The sequence below is a fragment of the Furipterus horrens genome, unplaced genomic scaffold (assembly GCF_987537825.1).
Source record: "Furipterus horrens unplaced genomic scaffold, mFurHor1.1.pri manual_scaffold_9, whole genome shotgun sequence".
Taxonomy (NCBI): domain Eukaryota; kingdom Metazoa; phylum Chordata; class Mammalia; order Chiroptera; family Furipteridae; genus Furipterus; species Furipterus horrens.
The window spans coordinates 64,774,907-64,788,106 of record NW_028327179.1 but is presented as its reverse complement, the minus strand read 5'-3'; the positions used below and the strand labels follow the sequence as shown (position 1 = coordinate 64,788,106).

Genomic DNA, 13,200 nt, shown 5'->3' with positions numbered 1-13,200 from the left:
AGTCAACACCGGCAACTCCTGCGGCGCACCTGAAGCCAAGCTGTATTGACTCCGTCTTTCCCTTGGATCCTTCAGCTGCAAAGAGAGGGGGGGTCTGCTGCATGGGCAACAGCAGACCCTCCATATCACCCTGCCCAGGCTCTGTAGCTTCAGCTTCACTGGAGAGGACACTCCAGCGTCATCGCAAGATGTCGATTCAACACGGGAGGAGACAGATACCGTGTCACTCCCGAGTCGGACTGCACAATCATTCTCAGCGGTGCAGATAGACTCTTAAGAAGCTACACCATCGTCTCTCGAGACGGACGGCTGCTGACGATGACGGATTGGTTAATTCTTGGTACCAGAAACCTTTATATACAAGTATAGGCACCTTGTAGGGGACCACTTTGTGTGGTTTCAGAAACTGTAGCCAGGATGCAAGCCAGTCCCCTAAGAGGCCTATAAAACTCAACTGGAAAACCAGAAAGGCCAGAGGCAGGCATGACTCAAAGGCCACTCAGAGGGTTCCTGTGGGAATTGGATTTAAAGAATGCATCTTATGCTTTTAAGCTTGCTTTGTTTTTCTTATCTGTTAGTTAACTATAAACAGTGTGTAGCATCAAACACCCAGAAAAATGTATGAAGCCTTGCACCTAGTGTCAGTATGTCTGTTAGGCCCCAGACTGTCTAACAGACCCTGACCCAGAATGGTCACTGTGTTCCTTACATTATCTGTAATCAGTAATTGTTAACTGTAACCCAAGCATTTGAAGCTGATTGGTAATTTATGAATCCTGACCTTGTATCTCCTGACTACCCTCCTCAATAAAAGGGACTAGGATGGAATATGCGGGGGGCTCTTCTCCTCTTGAGAGATCTGCCCCTGGGCAGGACTGCAGGAATGTCTTGGCAGTAACAGGAACAGAAATTCACAAGGCTATAAGGTTATCTCCGGCGGCAGCATAGCTCTCCAGCCAGGGAGGATCTCTTTGCGAAGCAATTTATTTTAAAAGGGCTAGGTATCCTGTAAAGTATAACTTTCACAAATGTTATAAACCAGACACAAGCAAGCAAATGGAAGGTGATAGAGGCTGAGGTGCTTTTAACTCGTATAAACAAGACACAAGCAAATAGTGGCTGAGGTGCTTTTAGCTTGTAAATCACTAATTGCTATAACACTCCTTTTTCCAAGGCCTTTTAGCAAGTCCTTGCTACTTCTTACAAAGAACATTTAAAGCCCTTACATACTTACATATTTAGCAGACCTTTGAAACTTTTTACAGGGAATATTTGGTACCACTGTTACAGAACCCCTGGGCTGCTCCAATTGAAAACAAACCCACGGGCTCTTTAGTTAGGGGCCTGATTGCCCGCTGCCAAAATTATAACTCTCAATACCAGAGTTTAGTGAAAAGAAAAAGAATTGTTTATTTAACAGTTATATAGATTTGGTTATTTGCGGATTTCTGTTAAGTCTTATGTTCTTTGAAACACCCATAAACACATATCCTTGCCTCCCCCCCTACCAAACCAGGCTAGTTTTAGAAAAGTTAGAGAAACCATTTCCCTACTTTGCAAACACAGTTCAGCTTTACCAGTAGCTGCCAATCATTCAGTCCTGATTGGGGAGACCTCGTCTGTGTTATGGGGTCCACCAGCTTTTAATCCAGAACCTCATGGATTCTCAGCCTCCTTGTAAACTGTATAGTTAGTCCTTTTGTAATCCACATGGTCAGTCTGTTCCCAGTCAAATCCACACAGTCAGCCTCAGCCTCAGTCGAACCCGCACAGTCAGCCTGCCTAAAATGCCTGCTCCTTATTTTTAAATCCCTGACTACGTCCTCTGAAGCAGTGGGTGCGGTAACCAGTTTTGACCATTCACAGAACCTCACGCAGGCTCTGTGTGCTTTCTCCATACCATCCCCTGGTCCAAGTCCCCTCCCATCTACCTGAGGCTTTGGATGCATTAAAGCCATTTTGCATAAAAAAAAGACACTAGCCACCAGCCTCAGGCATGTGGAGGCATTCTAAAAGCTGCTTCCTTTTCCCCATCCCCCAGCCGCAAACTCTGGGGTTTTTTGGAACCCCGTTTCTGTAACACCCCTACACCTGCATTTGAGAAAATGAAAGCAGGCAGGGATGAAGGTAGTTGGGGAAGTGTGGTGGGAAGCCAGACTGAAAGTAAGGAGGGGACAGATTACACAATTTGTCTGTGCTTGTTTAAGGATTGTGAGCTTTATCCTAAAAGACATAAACCATCTAAAGGTTTTAAGGAATTTTTTTACATACGTCATTTCGTTTGATCCCTACCTACAACTCTGTAAGACAGATATTATGAGCATTCATTTACATGAGGAAATGGGTTCAGAGATTAACCTCCCTAAGAGCTATAAACAGAAAATGAAGATAGGGACAGAAGGCAGGCAGACAAGCAAGAAGGGCCTCTTAAAGATGAAAGGAGAATTCGTACTTCCTGAGGGCCTACCTTATGCCAGGAAATATAAATACTGTGTCACTGAATATTCACAACTTTGCAAAAAAAAGGTTTCATCACGACTTTTTAGATGCAGAACCCTAGGTTGTACTTAAGAGAGTTTAAGAACCAGGATTCAAACCCCAAGACCATCCTGCTCCGCAGCTGTTGTGAAATGCTTAACCCCTTGCTTGCACTTACTCAGCTAGTTCAGAGTACAAATGAGGATCAGCCCTGGAGTTTGAAGAACCCTCACGATTTGAGGCCGCTGAACTAAGGGACAGGGGTAAGTTGAGAGAATGGAACATGCCAGGAGAAGGGGTTGTCGATCAAGACCCCGGCGGTGTATTAAAGGGAGTTTCTATTAGAAAAGGAGGCAAGAAAGGCTTTGAAGGTGAGCCTAGGGAGCTTGGGCTTTAGCTGGTAAAAGGACACAAAACTATATCTTACTCTAAAGGTATTAAACACCAGCAACGCCTCCTGCAGTACTTTTCAATCCACAGGTGGCTACCCCGCCCAAGTTTCCGTCCTGCCCGAGGCGGTGGCCTAGATGCTTCATGGACTTGATCAGTATGATTCTTCGTGGTATTCCCGCTCCCTGTTCTCTGCTGCTGATTCCAGGTCTCTGGAGGCAAATAAGGCCGCGGTCAGCCCTCGGTGAAGATGCTCGCACAGCGCCGGGCACAGCTGTGATGGCGGCCGCGAGGCGGGTTTGCAGGAAAGGGCCGGTCCTTGCGCAGGAAGCGCGCTGCTCAGTTTGACCACGGCGGCGTTCCGTATCGCCGCGAATTCAGCAACGGGAACATGGCGGCTGTGGCAGGGCTGGATACGGAGTAAGTTTACGAAAGAGATTGGGCTGTCCTAGTGTATGCGGCCTCAGGCCCTCGACTCTTCCTTGCACCCGTTCGGAGTCATAGGCACAGCCCCTTAGGGCTGCCTTTACTGCGTTGCTCCCAGAGACGATTTTGAGGGTTGAGAGCGTTGTTGGCAGCAGTCGAGTCAGGTAGAGGGTGAGGGGGTGAACAGCTGGGCGGTGAGACTGGGCACAGACACCTCACAGGGCTCCGCATGGTGCGGACCCTAAACTCTGCCCAGGCGGCTTCCTGGGTCTGGAACAGGGATACTGGCGAGAGAGAAGTTGATGGCTGGGGGGCGGACGAGGCGGAGGATTTAATCTATAATAATATCACCCAGTTTTTTCTCAGCTGGGCGTCCAGTAGCGGTCGCCTTCTCCCAAAGTAGAGTAGAGGGGTGGTTGAGAAGCCAGGCTCTTCTGACTTCCTATATCTTTCTAGTAGGAGGCGGAATGCAAGAATGGTTGTTGCTGCCCTGTTGTTGAGGGATGTAATATTCGAGGCTCCATTTTCCTTTTATGAAATAGTCCCAGAGAGTTATATGAATTTATAGAACCCAACCACTGGCATTCCTCGACCCTGGCTGCTCAGTATGGTTCTTGAAGTTTTTGACACTTTCCCTAAATGGGACAGAAATACAGTAGTTTCTCAGTTGAAGGATGTTACATGTAATAGGTGATTCCTGGATTCCCTAGTGAACCATTCCCTAGAAGGTGGGGCTTGGGAGAGAACTTAACTGATTGATTTAGATGAATGAATTAAGTCAAGGATGGAGTAAGGCCGAGAGGGAAACAATCCAGAAGTTCATGGAATCCCTTACCTCTACTACTTATTGACTTTTAACTATTCTGGTAATAATGATTTGGTGGGAATGAACTCTTGTGCATTAATGATTTTCTTTAGTGATATGTTTGAATTTATTTTTAACGTATTCTTTTTATTTTTGTGTACCTATTATAGAATTTTGGTTTCATTTTCTATGAGATTCATATAAAACAATCCAGATGTCCCGTAAACTATGCTCATTAAAAAAATTTTTTTTGTTCTAATTAGGTGATTTCCCCTACCTTCTCTTCTAGATTTGTTCTTCTGAATCATCTAATTTGCTGTTGATTTTTTCTAGTGTACGTATTTTACATTTTACTTACTGTATTCTTCAGTTCTGATTTTTTTCCCAGTATTTTCTGTTTTATTGAAGTTCTCCTCGAGTTCATCTGTTCCCAGTTCCTTGACCAGTTTTATAATCATTATTTTAAACTCCTTCAGAGAAGGAAAACTCTGATTCCAAAAAACCTCCGCTGCCTTGCGGCATACCTCTTCAGGGGAAAGGCTAGGGGAGTAAACCCCGACAGAAAATCCGGAGCCGGAGTCCCTAAGGCGGTTTGACGTTGTAGTCAACACCGGCAACTCCTGCGGCGCACCTGAAGCCAAGCTGTATTGACTCCGTCTTTCCCTTGGATCCTTCAGCTGCGAAGAGAGGGGGGGTCTGCTGCATGGGCAACAGCAGACCCTCCATATCACCCTGCCCAGGCTCTGTAGCTTCAGCTTCACTGGAGAGGACACTCCAGCGACATCGCAAGATGTCGATTCAACACGGGAGGAGACAGATACCGTGTCACTCCCGAGTCGGACTGCACAGCCATTCTCGGCGGTGCAGATAGACTCTTAAGAAGCTACACCATCGTCTCTCGAGACGGACGGCTGCCGACGACGACGACGACGACGACTACTTATTGGCTTGGGATATTAGGTAACTTGTTTATTGTTTATGTGCATTAATAAGTGTTCAGTAACTGATTGGCATTGTTATTAAATTCAATTATTTCTGAATTAGTCTTTTTCAACAAGTATTTAAATACCTACTTGGTGTCACACTTTGTACTAGACTCTGGGTATAGAGTATTGACTAATTTTCAGAGACATTGTGATCTAGTGGGGAAAGCAGACAAGTGGTGATCTATATTTTCCTATTACAGAGGAAGTACAGGGATCGAGATCATATACATGGGTGTGGAATGGTTTTCCTGAGAAAATGATTTAAGATAAGACCGGAAGAATAGGAGTGAGCTAGGTGTGAGGACTGCCCGGAGGTGAGGAGGGAATGCGCCGGGAGAGGGAATAACAATGAAGGAATTGAAAAATCAGTATGGCTGAAATACAAAGTTCATGAGGCAGGAGAGTTATTCACATCCAATGCAGAGAGTCTTATAAGGCATTTTAAGGAGTTTAGACTTTATTACTAAGGGTGGTGGGTTTTACATAGCAGAGTGATGTGACAAATTTTGGTTTACAAAGGAGCAAGAGTGGATACAGGTCAAGCATGAGATGCACGTGACCAACATTGGGATTGTGACCTTGGAAAGTAGAAACATTTAAGAAATGTATAGGAAGAATAGTGGTCAGTACTTGGTGAAGATTAAATACGGGTGGTGGAGAGGAAGCTTAGAGTAGTATACCATTTTTATAAACCAGACTCTGGCAGTTATTAAGTTTTCCCTCATGCAGATTGACTCTTCTGTGTTCCATTTTTATCTGCCTCTCAAGTAATTCTCCAGTGATGGCTGACCAGTTGAAAATGATTGTGATGCTTTGTTGTTTTACTCTCCAATTCAGGCTAATTGTTGTGTGAAGAATGTCATAATGGGGGAAAGACTTTTGTAAATTAGCCACTTAAAAGTAATATTCTCCCATGTTGATTTTGGCCCTTAAGAGTGGCTGCATTTATTTCATATATTGATGTGCTGTACTTTATTTACCTGTTTATATTTACTTTTATCTAGATTTTTACTTCTAACAATACAGAACCATGCCAGTGCTTTTATTTCTATCAGGTAGATTAATATATATGTATATTTAGTGGGAGATAATGATTGAAGACGTGGAAATAGATAAGATTGCTTATAGAAAATATGTAAGAGAAAAGCCGAGGCTTGGGGTTGAACGTCTGAAGTTTGGATTGAGGATGAACAGCCTGCAAGGAGACTGAGAAGGAGAGGTCAATAAGTAAGGAAGATTATCTGGAGACTGGTCTTTGAAAGCTAAAGGAAAAGACAGGTTTCAGAAGGTCAGAGGAGTCAACAGTGTCAAAGGTTGTTCAAAGAATGTACTGCATAATGAGTGAAAAGTACCCATTGGATTTAGTAATTTACAGGCCATTTCAGAACTTGGCAGAGCATTTATTGTTATGGGGTGGAAATCACAGTTTAGTGGTATGAAAAGTGAAAAAATCAAATAGCTGTTGAAATTACAAAAGATTGAAGGTGGAAGAGGAGATGGGATGATTGAGAATTGTTTTTGTGTTTCTGGGTGAGTTTGAGGGGGGTGTATTGTTTTTGAAAAGAGCTTTGCAAATGTTTAAGTTATGCATAAGTGAAGAGTGGGAGTTTGAAGAGGAAGGAGAGTGAAGTTCTGGAAGGGGCAAAAGGGAAGGATACATAGTATGTCTGAAAACTTTACCCTCAAATGGAAAAGGAACACCCTTCTTTCCTTGTATTAGGAAATGTAGGTAGAGGTGGGTTTGGTGTTGGAAACTTAAGTGAACCTCCTTCTGATTGTTTTGTTGGAGACAAAGTCATCTGGTGAGAATGTAGTGGGAAATGGATGTCAGAGATTGAGGATAGAAAAGAGAGGTTTGGATAATCAAGAAGAAAGAGAATATTGACCAGGGAAACATAGAAGATGTCTGTGTTTGAATGGCAACCATTTAGCCTAGTGTGTGATTTTTTTTTTTTTTTTCCTCTAGCAGTGTTCAGTCATCGGAGCCCAGAGTGTATCCATTGACTCTTTGAGGATATATATTTTAACGTATTTGCTGAATGATTATATGACACACAAAAGTGATGTTTAAAAATGCAGTGCTCTCTACATTTTATCAGTTTCTCATACTTAATTAAAAAAAGATAAAATGAATATTAATCAATGGAAGATATTTTCTATAGAGTTGTGTGGTATTTTAAGAAATTATTGAATGAAAATATAATTGAGGAAAATCAGTTACAATACTTAGTTAATTAAATAGATTTAGCTATAAAAAATATACTTGTTGAATTAGTGGTGATGTTTGGAACCTCCCAGACACCCTAAGGTGACATTCTTCTCCAGTCAAATGGGTAATTACAAGTTTATTCCATGTTACCATGTTTCTGTTGGCTCTTTCTCTATAGTGTCCCACTGTTAAGAAAGTATACATAAGGTGATCACGAACTAGTTACTTCTTGAATTTTTATCTGGTTGGTTCTCCATGGATGTTCAGTGTGACTGTGAGCCATTACATGGACCACTTCTCCTGAAACAGTATACTAGAAATATTGAGGAATTACCTACTAGATAAACCATTTTTTAACCACTGTCATGCTCTCACCTTGTGGGGCACTTAAGATTGAAATAATTGCCTGGTCCTTTAACAAATAATTGTTGTGGTAACTTTTTAAAAGTAAAATTAAGTTTATAATTTACAATAACTTGGTTAACATTCCCACTTTTAAGTTTTGACTAGAAAGTCAGGAATTAGTTTGCTACATAGATGGTACTTAAGATTTGGAAAGTAGGTAGAGGTAAAAGTACATGGAGAATTATGGATCAACTTTAGGGACTGTGTAACTTCACTTCTAGAAAGTTTTTAGTTAAACAATGTAAAGATTAAGATTTTATAGTGTTTTAGAGTTGTCTTGTATAAAGATGGTAGTGGGTTTTAGGTAAGCAGTAATGATTGCTATTATTGGATACCAGTGCTTTACAAATTAGGGGTAATGATGAAGTTCCTCATTCTACTTAAGATCGGAATAGTATTGCATTGTGCCAAACCCATCTGCTACAAACTAAGCTGAATATCTCATATTTGCATGTAGTTGAAAAACCAAATATTGAAGTAGGAATGAATTAGGCAAATTCCTCACCACCTCTGGAAAAAGTTTCATTGGTAATCATTTAGTCATACAATTCTAGCATATGATGAGCAAAGAGCACAGTTTGGATAAACTGCTGAATTTTTAAGCCAGAGAAAATTACCATTAAGAAACTTTATCTCTCACTCATTATTTTGTATGAAGAAGCTACATGTGAAAGGTAAATTATATAAAATTAACGTTAAAATATTTTTTCTTTTTTTTTAGATCACTAAACAAAAATTCCACCAGAGAAAATGCAGAAATAGGAGTTATGGATACATGGCATTTGCTGGATGAAAAATAAGCTGTTAATTTTTGTAACGTGGGTAGAAAGCCAAATTGCCAGATTACATGTGCAAATCACTGCGTTATTGCTTTAGTCATTGTCTCTATTTAGCAATGACAAGACTGGAAGAAGTAAACAGAGAAGCGAACATGCATTCTTCAGTGCGTTATCTTGGCTATTTAGCCAGAATCAATTTACTGGTTGCTATATGCCTAGGTCTTTACGTCCGATGGGAAAGAACAACAGATTCTTTACTTTTAGTAATTTTTATTCTCGGTCTTTTTGTTCTTGCAATTGCCAGCATACTCTATTATTATTTTTCAATGGAAGCAGCAAGTTTAAGTCTCTCCAATCTTTGGTTTGGATTCTTGCTTGGCCTCCTATGCTTTCTTGATAATTCATTATTTAAAAATGATGTGAAAGAAGAATCAACCAAATATTTGCTTCTAACTTCTATAGTATTAAGGATATTATGTGCTTTGGTGGAGAGAATTTCTGGTTATGCCTGCCACCGACCCATTTTACTAACCACAGTTGAATTTTTGGAACTTGTTGGATTTGCCATTGCCAGCACAACTATGTTAGTGGAGAAGTCTCTCAGTGTCATTTTACTTGTTGTAGCTTTGGCTATGCTGATTATTGACCTGAGAATGAAGTCTTTCCTAGCTATTTCCAACTTAGTTATTTTTGTAGTCTTATTATTTTTCTCTTCATTGGAAACTCCCCAAAATCCAGTTGCTTTTGCATGTTTTTTTATTTGCCTCATAACTGATCCTTTCCTTGACATTTACTTTAGTGGACTTTCAGTAACTGAGAGGTGGAAACCCTTTTTGTATCGTGGAAGAATTTGCAGAAGACTTTCAGTCATTTTCACTGGAATGATTGAGCTTACATTTTTTATTCTTTCAGCTTTTAAACTTAGAGACACTCATCTCTGGTATTTTGTAATACCGGGCTTTTCTATTTTTGGAATTTTCTGGATGATTTGCCATATTATATTTCTTCTAACTCTTTGGGGATTTCATACCAAATTAAATGACTGCCATAAAGTATATTTTACCCACAGGGTAGATAACAACAGCCTTGACAGAATCATGGCATCCAAAGGGATGCGCCATTTTTGCTTAATTTCAGAACAGTTAGTTTTTTTTAGTCTTCTTGCAACAGCTATTTTGGGAGCAGTTTCCTGGCAGGTAAGCTTATAGTTTGTTTATTATGTCACTTCCTGTGCTGTGTGATTAAATGCTTGCTTCAAGTGTTCATTTATTAGAACTGAAAGGTCAGAGTCCTTATTTCAAAAAGAGATTTTTTTATAGTTATTCAATTTTGTTCATAAAATTGAAGTACTGAGTGAATGTCAATAGGATAATTTAGTTTGAACTCTAGCAAAGAGGTACCAAAATGTTAGGAATACCCAGCATGTGACATGCCTTCCACGTTTTGCTTGTTCATTAATGAAGCACTCATAGATTAAAGATCCCTATAATATTGAACATTTAAAGGTGCTTAGTGATTATACTTTAATCCTTTCATTTTTATCCATGAGGAAACTGAAAGCCAGAGAACACTTAGATCCAGAATCACTGGTAATAGCCAGAACCAGGTTACCTACCTACTATGTAGTCCACTGGTCTCACTAGAGCACATTACTTTGTACATAGCCATTTCCCTAAAGATTTTATATAAATGGTGATTAGATATATAATAACATATCAGGTATTTAATTACAGATTAAAGCCTCTCCTGAGAGTGAAAAAAAATGGGTTTTACAATACATTTGCTGTCAATAGAATATTTTTTTTAAAGGTCTTGCAGACAAAGACATTTAAACTGTATGGTTGGAGTTTATATCTAGAATATTAATGAATCCAGTCTTTCATTCTTGGAACATTTATTGACCTCATTGTATGTCAGATACTGTACTGTGTTAATGATCTCAAGATGACTAAGACATGCCTCTGCTCTTAAAGAAGGCACAGTCTCTCATGGGGTGGGGAATAGGCAGACATGTAAAGAAACAATTTTTTGCAGTGACAAATGCTATAATTTGAGTACATCAAGTTGGGATGTAGGGCATAAAGGAAGGTAAACTTTGGTCAGTACAGTTCTGTGCTTTGCACTAGTTAATTGCTGCAGAATGATTTCTAGATGTGACTACTTTCAAGGGAGATATGGAGACTTACCTGGGTATGGTCCTTTTTAGTTAGTGTGAGCTAGGTTAGGGTCCCTGTGTGGGAGTCAGCCAAATGATGTAAACATTGTGAGTGTAGTCCCAGTATATCTTCCTCACTTTACTTGCCAGTGCTAGGAACTATCAGGGTGATGATGATGGAGTTTAACGTAGGAAACTCTAGCAAGAGTTCTCCTTCCTTTTTCTCTCCTCTCAAAGAGCATACTAATGTTTTCTTCTAGGAGTTTAATGGTTTCAGGTTTTACATTTAAGTCTATTTTGAGGGTTTTTTGGTGGGTTTTTTTTTTTTTTTTTTTTTTTTTTTTTTTTTGTATATGGTATAAGAAAGTGGACCGGCTTTATTTTTTGCATTCATTTGTACAGGTTTGCCAACACCATTTATTAAAGAGACTTTTCCCCCATTGTATATTGCTGCCTTGTTTGTTGTAGACTAATTGACCATATAGGTTTGAGTTAATTTCTGGGCTTTCTGTTCTCTTCCATTGTGCCAGTGTCATACTGTTTTGTAGTATAACTTGAAATCAAGGAGAGTGATACCTCCAATTTTCTTCTTTCTCAAGATCTCTTTGGGGACTTTTGTGATTCCATATAAATTTTAGGATTGTTTGTTCATTGAATCTATAGATTGCTTGGGTAGTATGGATATTTGAATGCTATTTATTCTTTTAGTCCATGAGCATGGTGTGTCCTTCCATTTAGTTGTCTTCATTTTCTTTCTTCAATGATTTATAGTTTTCAGAGTATAAGTCTTTTGTCTTCTTGGTTAAATTTATGCCTAGGGTATATATATATTTTTCTGGATGCAGTTGTAACTGGAATTGTTTTCTTAATATTTCTTTCTGGTAATTATAATTTATATATAGAAGTCCCACTGATTCCTGTATATTAATTTTGTATGCTGCAGCTTTACTGAATTCATTTACTATGATAGTTTTTTGGTGGAGGCTTTTGCATTTTCTACATATAGTATCATGTCATCTGTGGATAATGACAGTTTTACCTCTTCCTTTCCAGTTTGGATGTATTTTATTTTATGTTATTGTCTGATTGCTGTGGCTAGGACTTTCAGCAATACTCATATGTTGAATAAAAGTGGTGAGAGTGGGCATCCTTATTTTATTCTTAATTTTAGGGGAAAAGCTTTTAGCTTATCACCATTGAGGTGATGGTGGCTGTGGGCTTGTCATATATGACCTTTATTATGTTGAGATATGTTCCATTTCCTTTGTGTTGAGTTTTAATCATAAGTGGATGTTGAATTTTGTCAAATGCTTTTTCTGCATCTATTAAAATGACACATGATTTTAATCCTTTTGTTAATGTGTTTTATTACCTCGATTGGTAGGTATACAGATATAATTGTTACGCAGATATTGAATCATCCTTGCATTCCTGGAATAAGTCCCATGTGATCATAGTGTATGATCCTTTTAATATGTTGTCAAATTTGATTTGCTAATATTTGAGAATTTTTGCATCTATGTTCATCAGGGATATTTGCCTGTAAATTTTTTTTTTTCTTTTGTAGTCTTTGTTTTGATATCAGGGTAATGCTGGCCTCATAGAATGAGTTTGGAAACATTTCTTCTGCTTGAGTTTTCTGGAATATTTTGAAAAGGATAGGTAGTAATCTTTAAAAAATATTTGGGCCCTGACCAGTGTGGCATCGTCCTGCAAAGCAAAAGGTTACCAGTTCAATTCCCAGTCAGGACACATGCCTGGGCTGCAAGCCAGTTCTTCCCCTGATGCAGGCGTACAAGAGACAACCAATCGATGTGTCTGTCTCACATCAATGTTGCTGTCCCTTTCTCCTTCACTCCCTGTCTTTCTAGAAATAAATATATAAAATATTTTTTAAATATAAAAATAAATATTTGGTATAATTCACCTGTGAAGCCATCTAGTCCTGGACTTTTGTTTGTTAGAAGTTTTTTGATTACTGATTCAATTTTATTACTAATAATTGGTCTACTCAGATTTTTGTTTCTTTCTGATTCAGGTTTGGAAAATTGTATGTTTTTAGTATTTTATCTTCATCTTCTAGGTTGTCCAATTTATTGGTAGATAGTTCATAGTATTCACTTATAATCCTGTGTATTTCTGTGGTGTTAGTTGTAATTTCTGATTTTATTTATTTTGCTCCTTTTTTTGATGAGTGTATAGGAAGTTTATAAATTTTGTTTATACTTAAAAAGAAGCAGCTCTTAGTTTCATTGATCTTTATATTAATTTTTACTCTTATTTTCACTCTGATCTTTATGTAATTTACTTTGTTCTACTAATTGAACTGTATTTTTTCTTTTTCTAGTTCCTATTGATATATGATAAGATTGTTTATTCAGCTATTTCTTGTTTCTTGAGGTAGGCCTGTATTGCTATGATTTTCCCTTTCAGAACTGCTTTTTCTGTGTTCCATAGATTTGGGTCATTGTGTTTCCATTTTCATATATCAGAAGATATTTATTTATTGGTTTCCACCTCAACTGATTAGTTATTTATGAACATGCTGCTTGACATCCATGTGTTTT

The 13,200-nt window shown here is 38.9% G+C and overlaps 1 protein-coding gene across 1 annotated transcript in view; it reads left to right on the top strand.

Moving 5' to 3' along the window:
* The first annotated feature begins 3,206 nt into the window (after positions 1-3,206).
* The window catches only part of TMEM168 (transmembrane protein 168), a 62,362-nt gene continuing 52,368 nt past the window's right edge, over positions 3,207-13,200 (top strand). The window contains exons 1-2 of the mRNA XM_090287388.1: positions 3,207-3,288; positions 8,421-9,674. Of these exons, the coding sequence (XP_090143514.1) occupies positions 8,547-9,674 (1,128 nt within the window). The 5' untranslated portion in view covers positions 3,207-3,288; positions 8,421-8,546. The remainder of the gene's footprint in view (positions 3,289-8,420; positions 9,675-13,200) is intronic.